This window comes from Streptopelia decaocto (assembly GCF_964273445.1).
Source record: "Streptopelia decaocto genome assembly, chromosome: 2".
Classification (NCBI taxonomy): domain Eukaryota; kingdom Metazoa; phylum Chordata; class Aves; order Columbiformes; family Columbidae; genus Streptopelia; species Streptopelia decaocto.
In genome coordinates this window covers 46,040,959-46,062,470 of record NC_138655.1, presented here as the reverse complement: position 1 = coordinate 46,062,470, position 21,512 = coordinate 46,040,959, and the positions used below count along the sequence as shown (strand labels likewise).

Genomic DNA, 21,512 nt, shown 5'->3' with positions numbered 1-21,512 from the left:
AATAAATACGCAAGGTTTGCTTAGTGTTTGCATAACAGTTGTAAAAAAACCCTTTTACTTAAGTCTTGGTTCTACTGGTGATGCTTACACATCTGCCGATCTTTCGAACAGAATTATTATTAAAAATAAGAACTTACAGTATTGATATTTTCTACATCCACAAACACCAACATATTGTCTCCTCTGCCTTCTTCATCTTTAAGTGCATTACTTCTGCAGACAGTAGCTCGAATATGCAGAGACCGGCTAGTACAAATAACTGCAGTGTGCCTTAATACTCTGTGACTAGGAAAGGGGAAGAGGTCAGGAAGAAGAAAAAGACACTGTGAACAACCAGAACTGCTGTCCAGAACCTGTCATCAAGAAGTTTAGCTTTTATGTTTGTCATCAATATTAAGACCATTAAACTATTTATTCCTTTCAACCAAAGAGACTTTTCTTTTTAGCTTCCTATCAGAACTATATTATTTTGAACAATCATGCTGCAGGTAGGTGCTGTTCAAACATGCAGTCTCTTAGCCAGTTTTGAATACTGCAGAAATAGGTTTGTATGTTACCATGATAAGAAATACATCTGAAATAGTTCTGATGTAAGACAACTGCCACAGTGAAAAACAGGCATGTAGTGGCACAGGGACACCATGAATCTATTTAATGCCACCATACACTTTGGAAAACAGACTTCTTGAGTAAATAAACCATAAGAGGCCCACTAGTTAGTCACATCTCCTTCATAAAAATTTGATAAAAAAACACTTAGACAGAATACCACTGCATTCAACAAATTCCCCTGAACCGACAATCTTGAAAGTTGACTTCTAGAACCATCACTATTCTGCCTTTTTCCAGACATGCTCAATCTCCAGGACTGTAGATTATAATTTCATATTGAAATTAGATCATATAGCAGAAAAAAAAAAATCATTGCTTACAATAGCAGATAACAGACCACTTCTACAACATCACAGCAGTTGAAAGAAATTCAGTAATATTTACATTTATGCTTACAATGTTTACAATGCGTCTAGTAAGTACAACAGAAAAAAAGATAAAGAGCTTACCACATTTTTGAGTGTTTTTTAATACTTTCATAGTAAAATAGAAAGTTAATTTCATGAACACCTTCTTCATCTGGTCCTCGTAACCACATTGGTAGCTGCACTGAAGCCCCAGGAAGAAGAATAGCATCAGGAAGTGGGACGTTTATTACTTCAGGTTGACCTGTGCCAACCCCAAAGTCTACAGAAGAAGCTGAAGATAGCAGTGCTGTACGCATAGAGGTAGGATCTGTCACAACAGTCTTGTAAGCACTACAGTTTTCAGAAGCTGAAGGACTTAGTGGCGTTAGAACAGCAGTATTTCCACCAAAAGTAAAAAATTCTGGATGCTTAGACACAACCTTCAGTGCAGTAAGAGGACACTTGCTTACGTTTACAAATTCTACATACGCTTTTCTGATTTCTCCACAGAGAAGCCCTGTAGGAAAATTTATGAAGAACACCTGTATGGGAGAGAACAGGAGAAAAGAAAAACATGAACACTGAGCCAAGTTACCAACATGAATGAAAACAACCACCAAAATAGTAAAACTATATTGCTCTCTACCACTTCCTGAGGAGAAGTAGAGAGCGAGGTGCTGAGCTCCTCTCCTTGGTACTCAGTGATAGGACACCAGGGAACGGTTCAAAGCTGTACCAAGGGAGGTTTAGATTAAACATTAGGAAGCATTTCTTTACTGAGAGGGTCGTCAAATACTGGAACAGGCTTCCAAGAGAGGTGGATGATGCCCCAAGGCTGTCAGTGTTTAAGAGGCATTTGGAGAAGGCCCTTAATACCATACTTGAAGTCTGCCAGCCCTGTAGTGGTCAGGCAGCTGGACTGGATGATCACTGCAGATCCATTCCCACTGAAATAATCTGTTCTACAGAGCGTTGTCATTAATCAGTTAGTCATACCATTTTAATAACAGTAGGAAGGAAAACCGCTGTGTTTTAATTAAGCAACTTGAACTATTTTAGATGAATGGCAAGCAAATAGGAAAGAAGCTTCTTTGCTTGATCACCCTCACCTTGAAACTTGGCTACAAAAGCTGTTGTCAGCTAAAATTCTAGAAGGAATGTAAGTTTTCAGAACAGTGATTTGGAGGCTTCCAGTTTGAAGAAAAAAAACCCACCCAAGTTTGGCACTGACAGATCAGAAGTTAACTGGAAAGATTTGGCATTAACAAAGTTTAACATTTCATTGTTAGAATTACATTTATAAGCTCTGGATTCAGCTATTTCCTCAAAACCACCAAAAGAAGTAGCTACATACCTCCAACAAAGGCATTTCTTCTGTAATAATGGGATCTAAACGTCGATCAGGTCCATATTTAATAGATGTTTTTTCTTCTTTTGTGTTATTAAGTCGAGGCCCTTGGATTTCTAAATCTTGTCGTCCTCGTACAGATAATCCATTGGAGACAAATTTTCCTGAAACAATTTTTTAGAAGTTTGATATTTTTTAAACAAAGTAATTAACTTTCTTTCCTGAGAAGTGATACAAAGCTCCCTACCCAATCTCAAAAATCATTTTGATTTTTCTGTTAGTGGGTACATGCAGTGTTCATTGATTAAGCAGCATCACTGATAAAGAACTATTCAAAGCTTACTGTCACACAAAATGCATAGTTATTGCAAGGTTAGACAGCCAGTTACCCACTATTATGTATTTTCTCCGCCCTTTAATAAGCTGACTAAAATTGGGGAGGTGATATATTTCTTTCCTTTCCTAATTTCTGACAAGCTGGAAAAGTCTCCCAAAACATTTTTATTTCCTTCAAAGACCAGCTACCACTCTCCAAGAGATTTTATATTCCAAAGGTTTCCAGCTCATAGATAGCTAAACAAGCTTCTTTATTTCTTTTAGACATTTTCAAGTAAGTGCTTTAATCTCTATTTTCTCCAACAACTCAATTTTCCCTGATATACAGTTTCAGGTACATTAGGTGAATGACTCAACAAAACAGATCAAGAAACATGCGATTAATAAGCCATTTATATGTTAATATAAAGTCAGCGAAACAAAATAAAGTCAATATGGTTAAAAAAAAAAAAGCCAAATTTAAATTTGGGAATCTATGCAAAGAACTTCAGTGTAACATTTTGCTTTGTAAGCTTCCAACTTTTGTCTAAAAGGCCCAGAAGAAAATGAATGGCAAAACAGTCAGTGAAAGCTGTTATACTTTCAACATGGCATAGATGGAATTTTTTTTTGTATTTTTTTAGTGGCTTCTAAATTTCCACAGATTTAAAAGGAACAATATGTATGGGTTTGCTAGAGGTTACTTCCTTTCTCATGGGATTCCTGCAGGTGCCAATTCATTCTTTTCCTGTTCCAGTTGTTATCTTTTTTCCAACATCCTTAACTGAAGGAAGGCCTTTCATCACAGTAGTCAAACATTAAACACCAGAATTTAGTTCTACCCTGCAGGAGCCATGCCTCCCCCTCCCAGAGACACCCAGCTTAAGGGAGTAATACACTTACCTGTCTGTAATCCAATAGAAGGATCTATCCCATCTAATGTCACAGTACCCTGAACAGTGCCAAGATTATAAACGACTCCCAGAATATGTAGCTCCCCTGTTTGATGGGGAAAGAGCTTTAGTCTTGCCTGTGGAGATATGTTAAATTTTTGTTGTTGTTGCTACTAGAAAAAAGTATTATTACATTTAAATAGCCAATTGCTGAAGACATTCACAGCTACATTTACTTTACAGTTGTGTCAGATGTAACTGCATACAATAACTACAGGTGATTTACTGAATTCCAAGTTTCCTGTATACAGAATGTATCAAACCACTCCACAGATGCGAGGTGCTCATTACATTAGGAAAGAATCCTAAATTGTAACAAAAATGAAATTTAACAGAGGCAGAAGCACAGAATAGCTGAAGTTGGAAAAGACCTCTGGAGGTCATCTTGTCCAACTCATCTGCTCTAGCCTCCTAGACCCAGCTGCCCAGGACTGTGTTCAAATAAATGGCTTTTATATCTCCAGTGATGGAGATTCCACAATCTCTACAGGCAGTCTGTGCCCAGTGTGCTCAGTCACCATTCCAATAAAAAAAAAAAAAGTGTTTCCTGATGTCCAGACAGAGACTCATGTGTTTCAATTTGTGTGCACTGTGTCTTGCCCCAACATATCTTCCCTTCAGATATTTATACACACTGAAAAGATTCAGAAGTTCCAGTACTTCACATATCAGTAATGTCTTATGTAAGTTTAACATTAAGTTCAGATCATAACAAGTCTGACCTCCAACTTTAAAAGTTCAACACTGAAAAGACTATTTTTACAACAAAGTACAGTACTTACCACTTTTGTCTCCTCACTATTAATTAAAAATTCTGCTATTGCTTCAGTTCCTATCATAGCATCTTCACATACTCCCTAAAAAGAAGAAACAGCTTTTCAGATACTCTTACTCCTAGGCAGAAAAAGTGCCATAAATATTACTTCCCACACCTTTCCTAAAGTGCTCAAGGAAAAAAAGCATCCAAGTTTCAGACTGCAGGCAGTTAAGAGCAGCAGGTGCTGTATGTCCAGTTTTTCAGGCTTTCTGAACTAAAGCAGCAGTTAGAGAGCTCAGTAAACATCTGCTTGAAGGAAAGTTAAGATTCTTCACCATAAATTGGAATTCTGCATCAATTTCACTGACACTCACAGAAGTATTTATCACATCATTGAAGTAACAGCTCAGATCAGAACAGAAGGGAAAGAGTATGGTAGTCCCTAAGGTTTATTTATGTGAAACCATGTTTATAACTCCGGCAAACACAGCACCCTTGGAGGTCACTTATGTTACAAATGCTTTTAGCCAGGAAACCAAATTATTAAGGAATTTGCTGTAATATTCAGTATTATAACATTTTCAAACTTTAAAAATATGAATGCGAGTACAGCCTTTCGGAGGGAAGTTTTGACAGTATTAGTTGAAGTATTAAATTAAACAGTAGTAAGTAGTTCATATAAAGTATTCAAAACATTACTTTTTAATAAAATAATCTTTCATTTTTCTTCTACTTGAGATACTAAGATTTTCCTGTGTCATTCCAGCACAGTTTTTCAGAACATAGATTTCACTATGTACAGTAGCTCAAGAAGAAGATATTTTATAATATACCTACTGATATCACAAGTCATTTCTGCTGGTCAAGGCTAGTGTGGCTCAAAATAGATGTACTACACATAAAATGAAATGTTGGAAGTGTTTTGCTTTGCATTAAGCTTTACAATACTCATTACAGTGTGTTTGTTAACTTGGCTGCTTTGTGCCCTATGGATCTATGAAAATATAAATAATGCAAAAAGAAATTCAGTGGCTACCTTTTTTTTGCACCTCCCTCTTTTTTTTTTTAAAAAAAGTTTTACACTTACAACAGTTGTTTTCATATTATAGAATTCTGAAGACTTCAGTTAAGATATACTCTGCAACTATAGCTGTTTGCTTTTGGTTGAAAAAGAATGAACCTTTCCTTACCAGCTCTTTTGTTTCTCCATCACGTTTTGCACTGAAGTCTTTAGGTTGAAACTTCCATAGCAATGAAAGGTCAGTCAAAAGAAGTGGAACTTTGAGAGGGTTTCGGAAGGACACTTCCACAGTTATTGGTTCTATTTAAAAAAAAAAGTGCAAGAAAATAATGACAACAGGATATCTGCACAACAAGCAGAAGCTTCACTTAAAGCATTCTTGTGCAAACAATCTGCACAAGAACATTGGCTTAAATCCACAATAAGACAGGAAATATTGTAACTTATTTCTGAAGTGTATAAATCTTAACTTCACCTTCTATCACAGCAAGTGGAAATCTGGAGTTATCCGAGTAGCGATCTAAACAGAACTGTGTTGGTTGAAAGTTTGAAGGTATTATTCCTTTATTTATCACAGAAACAACCTGCTCCTCAAGTTCCTTCCACTGTTGTGATGATTCTGAGTCATACTCCTGATCCAGACTGACGTGCGTAGCTGCCTGCTTTTCACCTGGTGTGAGTAAGGCAATCTTAGAAGATGAGAACAACGGCAAGTACTCTTAAAATATTTTAAAGTTCTAAGTCACTGTCATTTTTTTTTTTTACAATTGATTTAAGTCAGTGAATCACAAGACATTTTGAAATATACACACAAAAGACAATATTGAGGATAATTTGAGTATACTTATATTTGCAAATTGTGGTATTCCAAGATTTTAGCATGCTACATGGTATACTCATCTTACAGATTATTTTCAGTTTATGACAGACTACATCCCCACAGTACAGTCCTGGTTTATATAAGAATTTCCACTCATCTTACTTTGCATCCAGTAATCACAGTGTTTCAAACATTTCACCCGAGAGAAAGATAACTGTAAAGCTAATTTCTAGCATTGGCACTAGCATCTACCATTTGCTAAAGCATTAATAATCCCTTTCATGAAGTTCGTTACAGACTTGCACTGAAGCTTTCCAGCTAAGAAAAATACTGGAAGTCAGCACATTCACATGTGTAGATTTCATATTTACACAGGAAGTATGAAAATATCTAGCAAGTAAATACTAAGCTTAAGCTTTTATTTTGAAATCTTATTTAAGAAGTTAGCTTGTTACATTAGCTCTATATAATGATGGATTTTTTTTTTTAATGACACCAACTCTTGCATATGCTTTGGTTCCATAAATAAGTGACTTCAATCTGTTTACATAAAACTTTCTAACCTTCTGCTGGCCTTCGATCATGCCCAAAGAAAACACGGGTTGCTGAGCTGTTAATATATGGTAAAGGAAGCTGCGGCAAGGGAGCATCAGGTGACAGCTGGGTTACGTTCTGGAGCAAAAGGAGGAAAACAGAGTGTCATGCATTATGCAAATACATTATGTTCACACTCTACATTACCAATAATTGATTGATCAGGAAGATAAGCTATAAGCACTCAATGTTTGAACAGCTACTATTTTTAAGATCGAATGACTCATTTCAATCAACTGTTTTGATACTTTCTTCTGCTTTGACAGTCTGAATTAATATTTTTTCCTTCAGTAACATTTTGAAGTTTGTGAGATCTTTATAGAAAACAAAAGAATAATTAGCTTAATCTGGCACTCTAATCACTATTGTGGCTGCATGGCTGTCACAGCTTTATTTGATGCAAAGCTGGACTCTGTAATTCAGAATTTGATAAGCTGCTTTCATTACACCACCACCATTACACGACAGCTGACCTGTGGATTTAAACACTAGCTGAGTAATGTCTACCATATCTCAGCAAACACCACAGAAATCCTTTTTACAAGCTTTAAAGAGTAGTAAGTAACTACATGGCTGCAAGTTGTGTGGTGATATCAGCACTAAACACCTCACAATGTACATGGCATACTACCATCCAGAATCACTCATGAACTTACAGCCAACCCAGTCAGAGTAACTTGATGTATAAAAGTCTGTATTAAAGAATATAATGCACTACAACATGGATGGGGAGTACTTTATAGTACCAAAAAAGGTGACAGAGCTACCTAGTCTTTATTAATCATTTATTACAATATTAAAAGCCTCAAAAATCATTATAAATTGATCAAAAAGAAAACCCAGATCCACTTCCTCTGAAAGAAACCTAACTATCACAAGCTGCAATTCAGCCATAACCCTCAAAAGGAAGAGTTCATTTTAGTGTAATAAAAACACATACAAAGTCACACTAACACTCATCAGTGGAAATACACTTTATACACACATGAGATGCAGTATATTTGTTTTACTGAAATCTAAAGTAAAAAATTAACACATGAACTAGATTTAAAAAAACCTCAATCCTGGAACAAAGCAGGTATGATCGAAAAATCGTTAAATGACTTAATAGAAAATTACTAGTAATAAAATTACTGATTACTCAAGGAATAAAGGCAATGAAAAGTCATTTACCTTATAAACATAAAGATATTCTCTTAAAAAAGCTCCTTGCTGAGCTGGAGGTTGTTTACTGTCATTGATCAAAATATGCCTGAAGGCAGACACAGCATTGTCAAGCTGCCGAAGTGTAAAGGACTGGCGACCAATAGTGAAGTTGATATGGTCTTCTGCAAGAGACCAGCCTTTCCCTTTGTAAACCTGCATAGCTTGACAGTAGCAACGCAAGGCATGTTTTTTCTGCAAGAAAAAAAACAAGTAAGTTGATTTCTCAAATAACCCCATTAACCATTCATTCTATTTTGTAATATTAGGAAGATTGAACAGTAATTCAGAAAAGTTGCTGAAGTTTCTACCACCACCCCCCATCATGCTAAGTGTAATGTTTGCAGAACTGCACCTCATCACATTTGGTCAACAGTAATCTAAGCACCGCAGAAGTGTTGGTTTCTACAGCACAGAGCCTAACCTGCAGATTAAGTTCATGTTTTCAAAGACTAGCGTAAGAGGCAACAAGTTAAGAAAGCAAATAACAAGAGAATACTACTTCTAAAATAGTGTTCTGTGTTGCTTTAGGACTGACTACTAAAGTCTACAAAGCTCTACTGCCAAGCCTCGGAACATAAGCTAGACTTAACACATTTAACTTCCGTAACTGAACTTTCAGTGTGACACTCCCAGTCAATCACTGGTCAGTAGACACACTCGGGACAAAATCCATGCCAAGCAAACCACCAAAACACAGCCCTGCAGTACACACAATACAAAATTACCAATCACATCAGCCACTGGAAGACTGATGCTCTGCTCCTAATCAGATCCACAGTTCCCTTCCTTTACACACATCAGGACCTGGGTATTCAACCCCAAGTCTAGGCATTGAACATCTACATAGGAATTCACTGTACAGGCAAGTCTCAGCTTCTAACAAAAGGGAACTGCATTCCCTTATTTACAGCAGTAGTGGGAAAAAGAAAAAAAAAAATCTAAGTTAGGTTGAAATTTGTGTGGTGATGACAGCAGAGTACAATCAGTAAATCCTTAACATCAGCAAATATTACTGACACTTTAAAATATAGTACTACAGTATACAGCTAAGCAGCCTGGCTGACTTCTCTTCAGTAACATTTAATATTTTGGTGCCTCTGAGGGTTAAAAACAAAAAAACTGTAACACTGAAAAAATAATTCCTTTGAAACCAGAATCCCTAAAGGAATTGGATGCAAACAATGAGAGAGCTGTTAGATGAAGACAAAGTCAAAGCTTTACAAAATGCGTACATTTTTCCAGGCAAAGGAGATATAAAATAATAAATATAGAAACCCTTCTGATCAAGAGCACCCTGTCAATACTGTATTGTCATCAAAACAGCCAGAGGAACTACTGCATGAAGAAAAATGAGGAGTGGAGGGAATACTACTACTATTCTTCACATGTGTGACTTTAAATACAGAATAAAACTGTATTTTCTTCAGTCCTTGCCAGGATGATAAAAATGAGACTGGGTGGGGTAGGAGAATACCCCTCCAAGTCCACAGGGCTTTGTTTCAAATAGAATTCTCATGCCTGGGTTCTCCTGTATTATTGACTTGCAATATGAAATTTATTTCTGTCACAGGTTTGCAGCTTATTAGTATACTGAAACTGACTGCATTTGAGGGCAGGCCCATAAAGGAACTTTGGTGGCTAACCACAGCAGGAATCAAGCACAAGCTATCTTTAGAGTGTCTGTTCCACAACTGAGACAGACATAGTACACACAAGTTGTGTCCAAACGTTAAGTTAATTCACCACAGAGCTGTCTGCTTAGGAATGTGAATGGAAGTAAAAACAATCTGATGTGTACTGGTTTAATTGCTACTTAAGTCTAAGCAGCCATAAAGAGATGCTTTAGTTTGTCTTGTAGTAACTGTCCACACACCTGCACCTCCACTAAAAAGCTTGTGGTTAAGGCACCCGGAAAAATGGTTAAATTTTGCTATTATTCTAATAAATTAAGAGTTTAACACATCCTTAACTCCTGCAACTCACTCATTTCTAAAGTAAAAATACTCATTTACCCAAATAAAAACCTGTATTTCACTGTGTATAAAACTGAGACCCAGAAATGAAAGCACACATTAGTTAAGTCTCAGGTCAGAGACCTTCAGCACTACTTCAAAAACACAAATAAAAGATTAAGCTGATCAATGTCAGAGTAATTTTCAGAAGATCAGAGAGATGAATACTTGTAACACAAAAGTGTCAAAAGCCAAGCATCTTTCTCCAGACTAGTGACATATTTAACATGTTTTTCAGACTAAGTATCAAATACCGGGCATATTTTCCACACAGAAATATAATACTCACCTGGCCTGCTTTGCTAAATCTATGGCCAGCCAATATCATATGAAATGCAAACTTCCTAACCATGGGACTTTTCATGTTTATAAAGCAATGGGCTGCCTGCTCCAACAGAAGTGCACTGCGAAGATCTGAATCCTATTTAAAAGTAAAAAGCAGAATTAGCCTCAAAGTTGAATGCAAACAAAGATAACAGTGGCCTTTTATTAATAGCAGGGACACTAAGCTGTAACAGTGCTGCGAAGCTGAAGATTCTTTTACTATTACATGTACGTGGATGCTTATAAAGAAAATAAGACTAGACTTATTTTTCACTTTATTATATGTATAGTGTTCAATACCAAACGCATGGGTATTTTTTCCAGCGGAGAGATTTATATCAACCTGTTTCAGTATAAAGGACAAAATAAATATTTTCTGCTTTTTCAGTTACTCAGGCTACAGTTTCCCACACCATTACCTCTGAAGCACTCTGCTACCTTTTCCCATCCCTCCCCCTGCAGATAATAAAGCTAGAAACAAAAAATAAAAAAGAGCTTTAACAGGATGAAGGATAAAGGGAACAATGAAACTGAGTGAATTTGTACCACAAGAACCAGGATGATTTCTTAATAACGTACAATGTCTTATTATTATCCCCTTCTGTTCTCATGCCAAGACACAGCTATATATCAGAAGAGAATCTATCTTATTTTAATACAACTGAAGTCCACGCTATCAGTGATGTCCAAGTATGTGTCTGGACTACAAATACACTCTCAAATACCTACATAATATTCTATGAAGATTTTCCTTGCAAGTACCAAAAGGCAACACAAGCATACTACATATAATTTTAAGTCGTAATGTGATTGTGCAGAGCCAACAGTATTTAAATTCCTTGCCTAAATAACTTACACTGCTCACATAAATTTTGGTGACAAGCTTAAGTCAGAGGGACAAGAATGAAGCTAAAAAAACCCAACAAAACAAAACAAAAAAAACCCCACACATCACACTTGAGAGCGAAACTTACAAAACTAAGCAAATTTAATCTATGCCTGATCTGTCCCCAGAAGTGTCTCAGAAGCATCAGATTTGGTGCAGCTGGCCACAAAGCCAGAATTAACTACCCACTGGAGTTTCCTCCAAGCTACACAAAAGATGCTACACTAGAAAAAGAATAAAAGCACTAGCTTCTTCACTTCGAGTGTAAATAGTTTTCTTCACTTCATGCTTTATACCAGCTCATTTGCTACCTTCAGCTAGAAAATATCTTAGGACAAGATTCAGAAATAACCTAGAAGAGCTCTGGTAAGTACGCAGCGGGAAGGCAAGAGTGGAAAAAGCTACTAAGTATGTTACCTCACTGGTTAAACGAATCAAAAGAGCAGCTGCCTCGGAATATTTGCTTTGACTTTTTAAGATTTCAGCACTAAGCAGCACACAGCGTTCAGCCAGAATCATGTTCCTAAGGCAAAAACAGAGATGTAATAATTATTAAAATAAATCATGGAAAACTTTTCATCTCAAATCTGACAACTCTTCTCCATATTGTATCAGATTGACATTCTGTTGTTTATCCTCCTTAAAGTAAAATATATGAAAGTTCACCTCCTGCAAAACAACAGACTGACATATTACATGTCCTATCCTATTACAAAAGCAGTTTTTTGAAAGTCAAAGCTAGAGAGCATTGTATTTATACAAATACCGACTAAAATGATCCAACCAACTAAATGATCTAATAAGTGAGAACTCCAACAGCCGGAAAGAAGTTGTGCTGGGTTGATTTTGGTGGGCACCAGATGCCCTCAAAGCTGCTCTGTCATGCACCCTCCTCAGCAAGACACAGGGAGAAAATTAGATTAAAAAGCTCATGTGCTGAGATAAGGACAATAAGATCACTGATCAATTACAATCACAGGCAAAACAGACTTGGTTTGGGGAAGATAAAAATTTATTGCCAATTAATAACAGAATAGGATCGCGGTAAATTAAACCAAAACTGAAACACCTTCCCCTGACTTCTTCCCTGGCTTAACTTCACTCCCAACTCTTCTAGCCCTCCCCCTCCACAAGGAGGGCAGGGAAGCTGTGGTCAGTTAATAACATTTCATCTCTGCTGCTGCTTCCTCCTCACACTCTTCCTCCCCTGCTCTGGCATGAGGTCCCTCCCACAAATACAGTTCATTAATTGCTCCAGCATGGATCACTTCCATGGGGTACAGTCCTTCAAAGAATCATTTTGGTTGGAAAAGACCTTTAAGGTCAGAGTCCAACAGACAGTTCCAGTGTGGGCTCCCCACAGGTCACAGCGCCTGCCAGGAATCTGCTCTGGCATAGGCTCTCCATGGGCTGCAGCTTCCTTTAATGTACATCCACCTGCTCTGGCACTGGGTCCTCCACAGGCTGCAAGGTGGATTCCTGCTCCTCTGTGGTCCTCCATGGGCTGCAGGTGACAACTTGCTTTGCCATGGTCTTCTCCACAGGCTACAGCAAAGCACCTCCTCCCCCTCCTTCCTCACTGACCTTAATGTCTGCAGGGTTGTTTCTCTCTTTTTCTCACTCATCTCTCGCAGGTGCTGTGGATCAATTTTTACCCTTTCTTAAGTACGTTATCACAGAGGTGCCACCAGCATTGCGGACAGGCTCAGCTCTGGGCAGCAACAGGTCCATCTTGGAGTTGGGTGAAAACTGGCCCTGTTCAACACCAGGGCAGGTCCTGCTATCTCCCCATAGAAGCCATCCCTGTAGCTACCCCACTACCAAAATCTTAGCAGGTAAATCCAGTACACAAATTTAATAAGCATTCTGTTAAGAAGAGCACAGATCCCCTTCCATGTCATCCTAAATAACATATATATATGTTACTCTTTAATAAGTTACCATAGTTCTGTGATCTTTTAGTCATCTGGCACTATCACTGTGCAGAGGAAGAAAAATTAAGCCACCAGGTCTTTCAACTTGCATTGGATCTGCACAAAAGTAAACAACATACTTGCAGATATCTCGATAGGTCTGAATTGCTGTTTCCATATAGTGAGCAGGATACGGTCGAGGAGCTCCAGGCTGAAGAAAAGCTGATACTGCTGCCATTTCCTACAAGAGAAATTCAGTACGGTCACTGAACCTTTTTGCAACAAATTGCAAACCTCAAAATGCTGAGGAAAACATTTCAACAGCTACTATTAGGTTGGTGCAAAATCAGTTCTGGTTTTTGTACTATTGAAATTCGCCATTTGATATTGGAATACTTTCTTCAATAAACATGGTAATATTATACATAATTTCCATGCACTTTTCTCACTTTCTGTTTTATTTGCTAATGACTTATTACTTGCTGGTTATTTTACATTTATTTTAGACTATAGAAATTGTCCACAGCCAGATTAACCAAATGCAGAGTGACTGTTAGACAAAAAGCAAATCCGAGCAATTTTCTTATTCAAGTTCAAAACTAGTCATAATGCAGAGGAGACAACTCACAACGTCAACAATGCATTTGGCCCAGGAACTGTTAAGGAAGGTATAGTCAGTGGTTCAAGAAGTTTTGCAAAGGAGACGAGAGACCTGAAGATATGAAGCATAGTGGCCAGCCATTGGAAGTTTACAATGACCAATGGAGAGCAATCAAAGCGGATCCTCTTACAACTCCATGAGAAGTTGCCAAAGAACTCAACGTCAACCATTCAACAGTCATGCAGCATTTGAAGCAAAGTGGAAAGGTGGAAAAGCTCCCTAAGTGCCCCACAGCATCGTTTGATATGTCATCTCCTCTTCTTCCATGCAAGAACAACAAACCATTTCTTGATAGGATTGTAACGTGTGATGAAAAGTGGATCTTATACGACAACTGGTGACAACCAGCTCAGTGGTGGGACCGAGAATAACCTCCAAAGCACTTCCCAAAGCCGAACTTGCACCAAAAAAAAGTCACGGTCACTGTTTGGTGGTCTGCTGCTCCTCTGATCCACTACAGCTCCCTGAATCCCAGGGAAACCATTCAATCTGAGAAGTCTGCTCAGCAAATCAATGAGATGCACTGAAAACCGCAACACCTGCAGCCAGTGTTGGTTAACAGAAAGGGCCCGATTCTTCTCCATGACAGAGCCCAGCCACACATAGCACAATCAACACATTGAAAGTTGCATGAATTGGGCTATGACGTTTTGCCTCATCCAGCATATTCACCTGACTTCTTGCCAACCACCTATCACTTCTTCAAGCATCGACAACTTTTTGCAGGGAAAACAACCACAACCAGCAGAATGCAGAAAATGCTTTCCAATAATTCATCGAATCCCAAAGCACAGATTTTTATGCTACAGGAATAAACAAACTTATTTCTCATTAGCAAAACTGTGTTGATTGCAATGGTTCCTATTTTGATTAATAAAGATGCGTTTAAGCCCAGTTATAATGATTTAAAATTCACAATGCAAAACCGCAATTACTTTTGCGCCAACCTAATAGTTCAAGATCTTCATTTAATCAGTTACTAGCATACAAAAGTGTACCAAACACACTGTAACTGATAAGAGGCTTAGCAGAATAACCTATTTATGGCTCTGCTTGTAATTAACCAGACAGCAGCAGGAGTTTCAGGCACAGAAGTGTTTTCACTTGATGGTACCCCCAACACTATGCAGAAGCATTGATTCAGTACTGCTTTACAAGTCTAAGAGAGAATTTCCTACTGCATGAACAATCTTGCTGCTAAAGTAGCATTACCATCTATTTTAAGACAAGGACTGCTTTTTTTGAGTTTTAGTTAAATGAAGATACATACTCAGCTTCCAAGGAAACTCTAGTAAACATGCACTCGGATAATTTACTTCTTTCCTTATGAGGTGGATATAGGGCAAAGTTTTTCTGCAGTAAATAATGACTAAGACTTGCAGGTTGCAAAAATTCATAATTAAGATCTCTACAAACCATTCATTAAGGAATTAAGATAACTTTTCAGATTAACCAAATGCAGCGTGACTGTCTGTACTGCAAAAATATATTTATGTAAAGGCTTTACATCAAGATGAGACACTGTACAAGAATGCTTGCATAGCTCTGCAAAGGAAAGTTTTAAATTTTATCAAGATAACCAGACTAAAGTCTACAAAACATAGCTTCTAGAAAATTGTTAAAGCAAGCTTATTTTTCCCCAGTGTTCTCATTTATCTTGCTGAAAATCTAGTCACATATACCTTCAGTATAAAGAGAAGTTAATGAATGAATATGTGTTTACAGTGAGGTTCAGCAGTGACATACTCAAAATATATCCCTCAAGAGTCTTAAAAAAAAGTACAATACCATATTTATAGAGACATAGTCTTGACTTCCTAGCAAGCAATATTTTGCCAAAGTCTAAAAGAGATAAATTAATTCATAAGTGTTTTTCAGTTAACGATATCAGACTACAAGTTTAAAGAGCCATTTTGCTGGAGGTTGCATTCTAGGTATTCTCCTTTCCATATTTCACATTTTAAAAATTAACTCTTCAATTTTTATTCACACCTTTATTCCCTTCGTAGGGAATAAAGAAAATAGATTTGAGAAGACTTTAGGATTTGCTAAAGATACGCAGCAAATTTGACAAGACCCCTTAATAAATCTGGAGGTGAAGAGATCGCATTTTGTTACCTTCAGATCAATATTAGAGATTATTAGGAAAAGTACACAGAATGTTTATGTTACATGAAGTACCAACCAGTGCTCCAGCTGCATAAAGCATTGCCTGATCACTTAAGAAGTCTTTCTTTGCTGTATGGTAACAGCTATATGCAAGTTCATAGTGTTGCACCAAAAAGCACAAGTCTGCCATTTTCCGGATTTGAAGCTCTGGTGCTTCTGGTGGATACCTATAAATACAAATATTTAAATTCAAAGTCATAATTTTAATAAATAGAGCAAAACATGCTCTGTAAAGTCATACTCTCTCAATTTCTATTCACAGAGTAGGAGTAAAAACTGCATTGCTTTGGCCTTACCCAAAAAACAGTTAAGAAAAGCGAAGCTGCTTCCTTTCTGCCACAAGTAACTCAGCTTCATATACTACTTTCCAATTAACAAGATTCACTGTTCTGCTTATATTCAAAACAAGGAGTCCCCTTAGCCAAGAAATACTGTAAAAAAGTATGCAGACATCACTGAAACTGCTCAGTAAGATTAACTATTAGAGCCAAACAGAACTATATGAGAAGGAAAAAAATAAGACTTTGACTGTTCACTTAGCTGTAGTTCTCATTTCTCCCCATTTGTCTTGAAAGTAAAAATCTACTAAAAAACTGTGCCTTATGCCAAAACACTGGGCAAGTTCCTGTCCTCTGTAAGCATAATTTTAACTTTCAGTTAGTCCAATATCTATTAATCTCTTCACTGAAGATCTAAACACTTGTTAGTCAGACTTTGTAGGAAGCAAACCATGCTTAAACATTCAACAGAAAAAGCTGAAATTAATAACATTTTGATTATGAATCCAAAGACACACAACATATTAATTTAAAGCTGTGTCAGGGATATTAACTTGGGCTAGGCAATGTCCAAGAGCTATTTAGACTTCTGTAGTTAAGAGAGTTGAAGAGGTTGCTTTTCATGATTACACATCCTCATTCATAACAAGAAATTACAAAGCATACAGAATGAATACTCTGGTAAAATTTAAAACCTGATTTTAGTGTAAAATACAGGTGGAAAAAGTATGAAAATCCCCTTAATTTAGCTCTCAAATGCACTTGCAAAGGCAATATACTTGATATTCAACTGCAGTAAGTTACAGTTACATAAACACCTACACATGGGGTTTGGCTTAAATAACAAAATAAAAAGCTTGTACTAATTAAAAAAAAATCCCTTACAGCAGAACATAGCTTCATTTTATTGTTACTCTTAAAAATGTATGTTCTTTTTAACTTCGAAAGCTTCACTGTAAATACAGCTGGAAGACGGCTCTGTAAACGGCTTCTTTTATCGCCTTTAAGTTCTGCTACTCCTTTATTGTGCACATTTAGGCACAGTACTTTTCATGATTTCTCTAATTAAAGTCTTTTACAATATTGCTGATACAGTTCACTTTGCAGAACACCATCGAATAAATATAGGCTTTCCCTTCCCCTCCCCTCATACCACTCCAAAAAAAACAGGTACATTTTCAGTTGAGATCTAAAAGTAAGGACTGAAATTACTTACAGCAAACCAGAAGTATTCTTCAGTTCATTTATACTTTTCTCTGGAACCTTGCTGCCACTAAACCATTTTTTAGTAGCAGAAAACAGTGATCGACTCAAGCCTTTCCTGGATATTAACTGCAAAAAGACACTAAATTAGAGCACTACATTGCAAGAGATATACTAATATAAGTTAAACTAATATAAACCCCTAAATTTTGCTTTTTCCATAAAACAGAAATAAATAAAACCAATAAAATAACCAAGAAAACACTCCTTTAGAATTAATCACTGACACTGAGATAGAAGTTGCAATTTCTATATTTGTTCTATTTCAGACAGCCAAGGTTCACTGTTGTTGCTGAAAATTGCAGATATTTCAATCCTAAGAACTAGAAGTGAAACATGTGATGCATCTGTTTGATATCTAACAGAATATCCAATTTCTGGTATTAGTCCAACCTAAAATCTAGACTAAGTACAAAACTTCAAGAGAGAACATTCTCCCCATCACCATCCACATAAAGCATTACCACATTGCTAACATCAGTTTCAAGTGCCCGGAGGCTCCCTGCAAGGAGGGTTACACAATCTTATTCTTTTAGATAATTTTCACTAATGAGGAAACTTCCACAGGGAATTACCATTCCTAAAATCTAAGCCAAACTACATCTCTTTTTAAAGGTAATTTTCAAAATAATCTTTAAAATGTTACCAGGACTAGGAATGTATTACTATATTCCTAATAGTAAGGCTGCTTGCTACGCTTTGTGTATGCACATTTTTTTTTAATGTTTCTTCATAAATCTTTCCAAGTGTAAACATGGTCAGCAGAGTGTTCCTTACAGCATATGATACTTACTATCAAAACCCCTCAGACTTAAAACTATAACCTGAATGGACAATTCAAATCACAATACAGATTTCAGAAAACAGATTGATATTTGGGTCTAAGCCTAATGCCAAATACAGTAATTTGATTGCACTAACGTAAGTTAATAATCTGCTTAAGACTATGTAACAGTGAAAGACGTATAAAAGAAAGGACCTTACTGCGAAGGAAGCTACTTTAATGCATGTCCTGGACTTAACATGGGTATGATATCAACTACCACACTTAAAAAAAAAAATACTAGCTTGAGATGGAAAGAGAAATGCATGATTTAGGATGGCCAAGCATTTTTTTCCTCCTGTAAAGAAGTGGCAATTGAAGTATGCAGCTTTTTCTGCAGACAATTACTGACGAAAATACACTTCCGAACTGCAGCTGTGCAATCTAATGTTGAAACAAAAAGTATATTTTGTTCCCCATGCCAGAATCATCCAGAAGCATAAAATATGAAGATTTTAGGAGCAATGACAGATATCCCTGATAACAGTTCAGACAGACTTTCACCAAGAAGTCGTCTTGCACTGAAGCTCTGTTGATAAAAATTGGTTTTTTGCTTTTTTAAAATGACAAATTGAGCAAAAATGATAACTTCAGTTATTTCTCTTTAATTTACTTACAGTTTTCACTAAGACCATTGAATGATTAATTGCAGAAGGAAGCAGTCATTTCAAAACAGATTTTTTGGATAACTGGATGTACACCCCAACTGTTTGTTTGTTTTAATATGGCACAAAGTGTTTTTAAAAGTAAACTAACCTGATCATTAAGTTGCCGAATTGTCTTCTCTATGTGTGGCAAAAGTCCCCTAAATGTGAATTCCTGTATGAACTGTCTAATTCGATCGTGATCTGTGAGTGTTAAACAAGCACCATGTGGCATTCCAGAATTTGATTTCTTGGAGTCTTGCAATGACGTAGTAGCCTTCACATAATCAGTGCTGTCCAAACTGCCGCTGGGATGATCCAGTTGAAGAGGGTGAGTCTTAAAGTTATTTGATAGGCCATCTATTAAAAGATTGAAACAAAACCACTAGTAAGTATAAAGCTGCTTAAACATTTTCGTTTTTAAATGTCATTTTTATTAACCTATTTCAAAGTTTTCCTTACTCAGAACTCTGTTAAACAAAGCTACTCGACAGTTATTCCACACTACAGACCAATGCTGAGTAGACAGCTGCAAAGCACTACCTCAGTACCACATCATTCCTGAAATTCTTCAGAAAACTCAGGGAATCTCAGGAACTACAACATAGCTAAATACGTACACTTTTGATTCTCAACTACAGCGCAAAAAATCTCAAAATAGCCTAACTAACATCAACAACACAGAAGGACAGCTATGAAGACCTTAAAATAAAATATTTGTGAAGAGTTGGAAATGCAGCAACTACTACAATGGCTCCACTGGATCCACTCACTGTTTTCTGTTTATGCTTTAAGGTTAAAAACAAACAAACACACACACACACACACACTCATTTTCCATGCCTTTATGAGCAATTGTGATGTAAAACGACTTCCAAAGTCCTCTCAGTTCAATGAGAAGGGGTGCTGGTCACTACTGCACCCAGCTCTCCAAAATAGACAGAGATATCATTTCACTCTAAGACTTATATAGTTCTCTTATTTATTATTTCCTTTCTATATAAGAAAATCAGCTTCCTTTATTTATCTGGCCATAGCTAGCACTCAGCAAGGCTGAGCTGTGAAATCGAATCCTTAATGGATTTTACTCACAAAATGTAAAGCTGGATACGGACAGTTTGCACAGCAGCTTGCAGACGACACCTGGGCTGTAAGGCCCTAGAAAGCTGCTTTTTCAGGCAACTACAGGCGCCCCTACATATACTAGGTCTTCCCATGCCTTTTAAGTCAGGTCTAAAGGATCTGAGCTGAGCCAGGCCAGACAGCATGTACCTCCACTTCTTCCCTATTTGATGATGCTTCTTCTCATCTGAATCCTAGACAGCTGCCTTGAAAAAAATTTTAAAATAAAACCGCCATGCATTAATTTGCACTCAATTTCATTTACCATCCTCTGCCATCCACAAGCTCAGTTGTGAGGCAAATTCTTCCAGTCAGCTTACTTTCTAAGTCACTACTCTGTCATTTCCAGATTTAAAACCAAAAACAAGGACACAAAAGATCCCTCAGCTTCCAAGCTACATCAGAGCACACTGACTTATTATGATGAAAATTAACTGTGTAATGCTGTGTTACTTTATAATTGTCAGAGTTGACAGACAATATGCTTAGTCTTTCAAAAGATGAGCCCAGTGCATCAGCAGCCACCTCATTAAAGACACATCTACCAATTAGCATCAATCCAGTGGATCAGCACCACAGCATTTTTCTTTGTGTACACCTTGTTAAATTATCTTTCAGCATTTAGAAAATTCTTAGTTCAAATTCCCTAACAAAACACTCAAGCGATTACTGTCCAAGACACGAGACAGCTGTATAAAATGCTATCAGTGTTTTGACTGAAGTTATAAAAATACCTTTGATTTCACTGTCTAAGCCATCTGATATCAAGTGATCAGTATTCTTATTTGAAATGACAGTGTAAGGATAATCTTCATAGAAATCCTGCCAAGAAAAAAAAAAAAACAATCAGAATTTTATGAATACTAGAGCACACACACAAAGGTCAGTCAACAGCAGTTGTTAACTTTAATAAGTTAATTGAATTATTAAGAAAGCATGTTTGTATATATTCATTTCTTAAGTAGTTTGTGAGGTTTTAAGAACTTGTCCTATTGTAAAAGTGAAAGTCCCATTCACCAATAAATGAAGCAAGTATCTTCTGCCTTGCTCAAACAGCTTCACTGTCAAGTTATGCAACTCCAACTCTTCAATGACAATGCCTACAGCAGTGAAAATATGCTCCCTAAAAGCAATTCTTGAACAAGCTCATACAAAAAAACAAAAATCATCTATATTGGGCAGCTGGCATGTGACAGGAAAAAAAAAATCCATTTAGTTCATGGTGGAACATTACTTAGTGGTTCTCTTAGCTTATTGAATATGAGATATTTTGACTTTCCAGTGTCAGCTACATTTGGTAAAGAACTATCATTCCACAAACAAATCTTTTAATCAGATGCAGTTAAAACCGCAGGTCAGTCAAAAGCAAACTCAAGAAGGAATATTTTTGGTCCTGAAGCCAAAAATACAGACATTTATGGCAAATTGAACTCCTCTGACCTAA

At 36.9% G+C, this 21,512-nt stretch overlaps 1 protein-coding gene across 4 annotated transcripts in view; it reads right to left on the bottom strand.

Moving 5' to 3' along the window:
* Positions 1-21,512, bottom strand: part of TRAPPC8 (trafficking protein particle complex subunit 8) — a 55,169-nt gene that overhangs the window by 17,872 nt on the left and 15,785 nt on the right. For all 4 annotated transcript variants that reach the window (XM_082044397.1, XM_082044398.1, XM_082044399.1 and 1 more), the window contains 16 exons: positions 20,803-20,890; positions 19,059-19,306; positions 17,433-17,548; positions 15,955-16,105; positions 13,249-13,349; positions 11,613-11,718; positions 10,275-10,406; positions 7,941-8,165; positions 6,737-6,845; positions 5,829-6,023; positions 5,523-5,653; positions 4,358-4,432; positions 3,526-3,652; positions 2,314-2,471; positions 1,062-1,501; positions 138-285 (listed from right to left, as the gene is read on the bottom strand). In XM_082044397.1, coding sequence (XP_081900523.1) covers positions 138-285; positions 1,062-1,501; positions 2,314-2,471; positions 3,526-3,652; positions 4,358-4,432; positions 5,523-5,653; positions 5,829-6,023; positions 6,737-6,845; positions 7,941-8,165; positions 10,275-10,406; positions 11,613-11,718; positions 13,249-13,349; positions 15,955-16,105; positions 17,433-17,548; positions 19,059-19,306; positions 20,803-20,890 — 2,550 coding nt within the window. The remainder of the gene's footprint in view (positions 1-137; positions 286-1,061; positions 1,502-2,313; positions 2,472-3,525; positions 3,653-4,357; positions 4,433-5,522; positions 5,654-5,828; positions 6,024-6,736; positions 6,846-7,940; positions 8,166-10,274; positions 10,407-11,612; positions 11,719-13,248; positions 13,350-15,954; positions 16,106-17,432; positions 17,549-19,058; positions 19,307-20,802; positions 20,891-21,512) is intronic.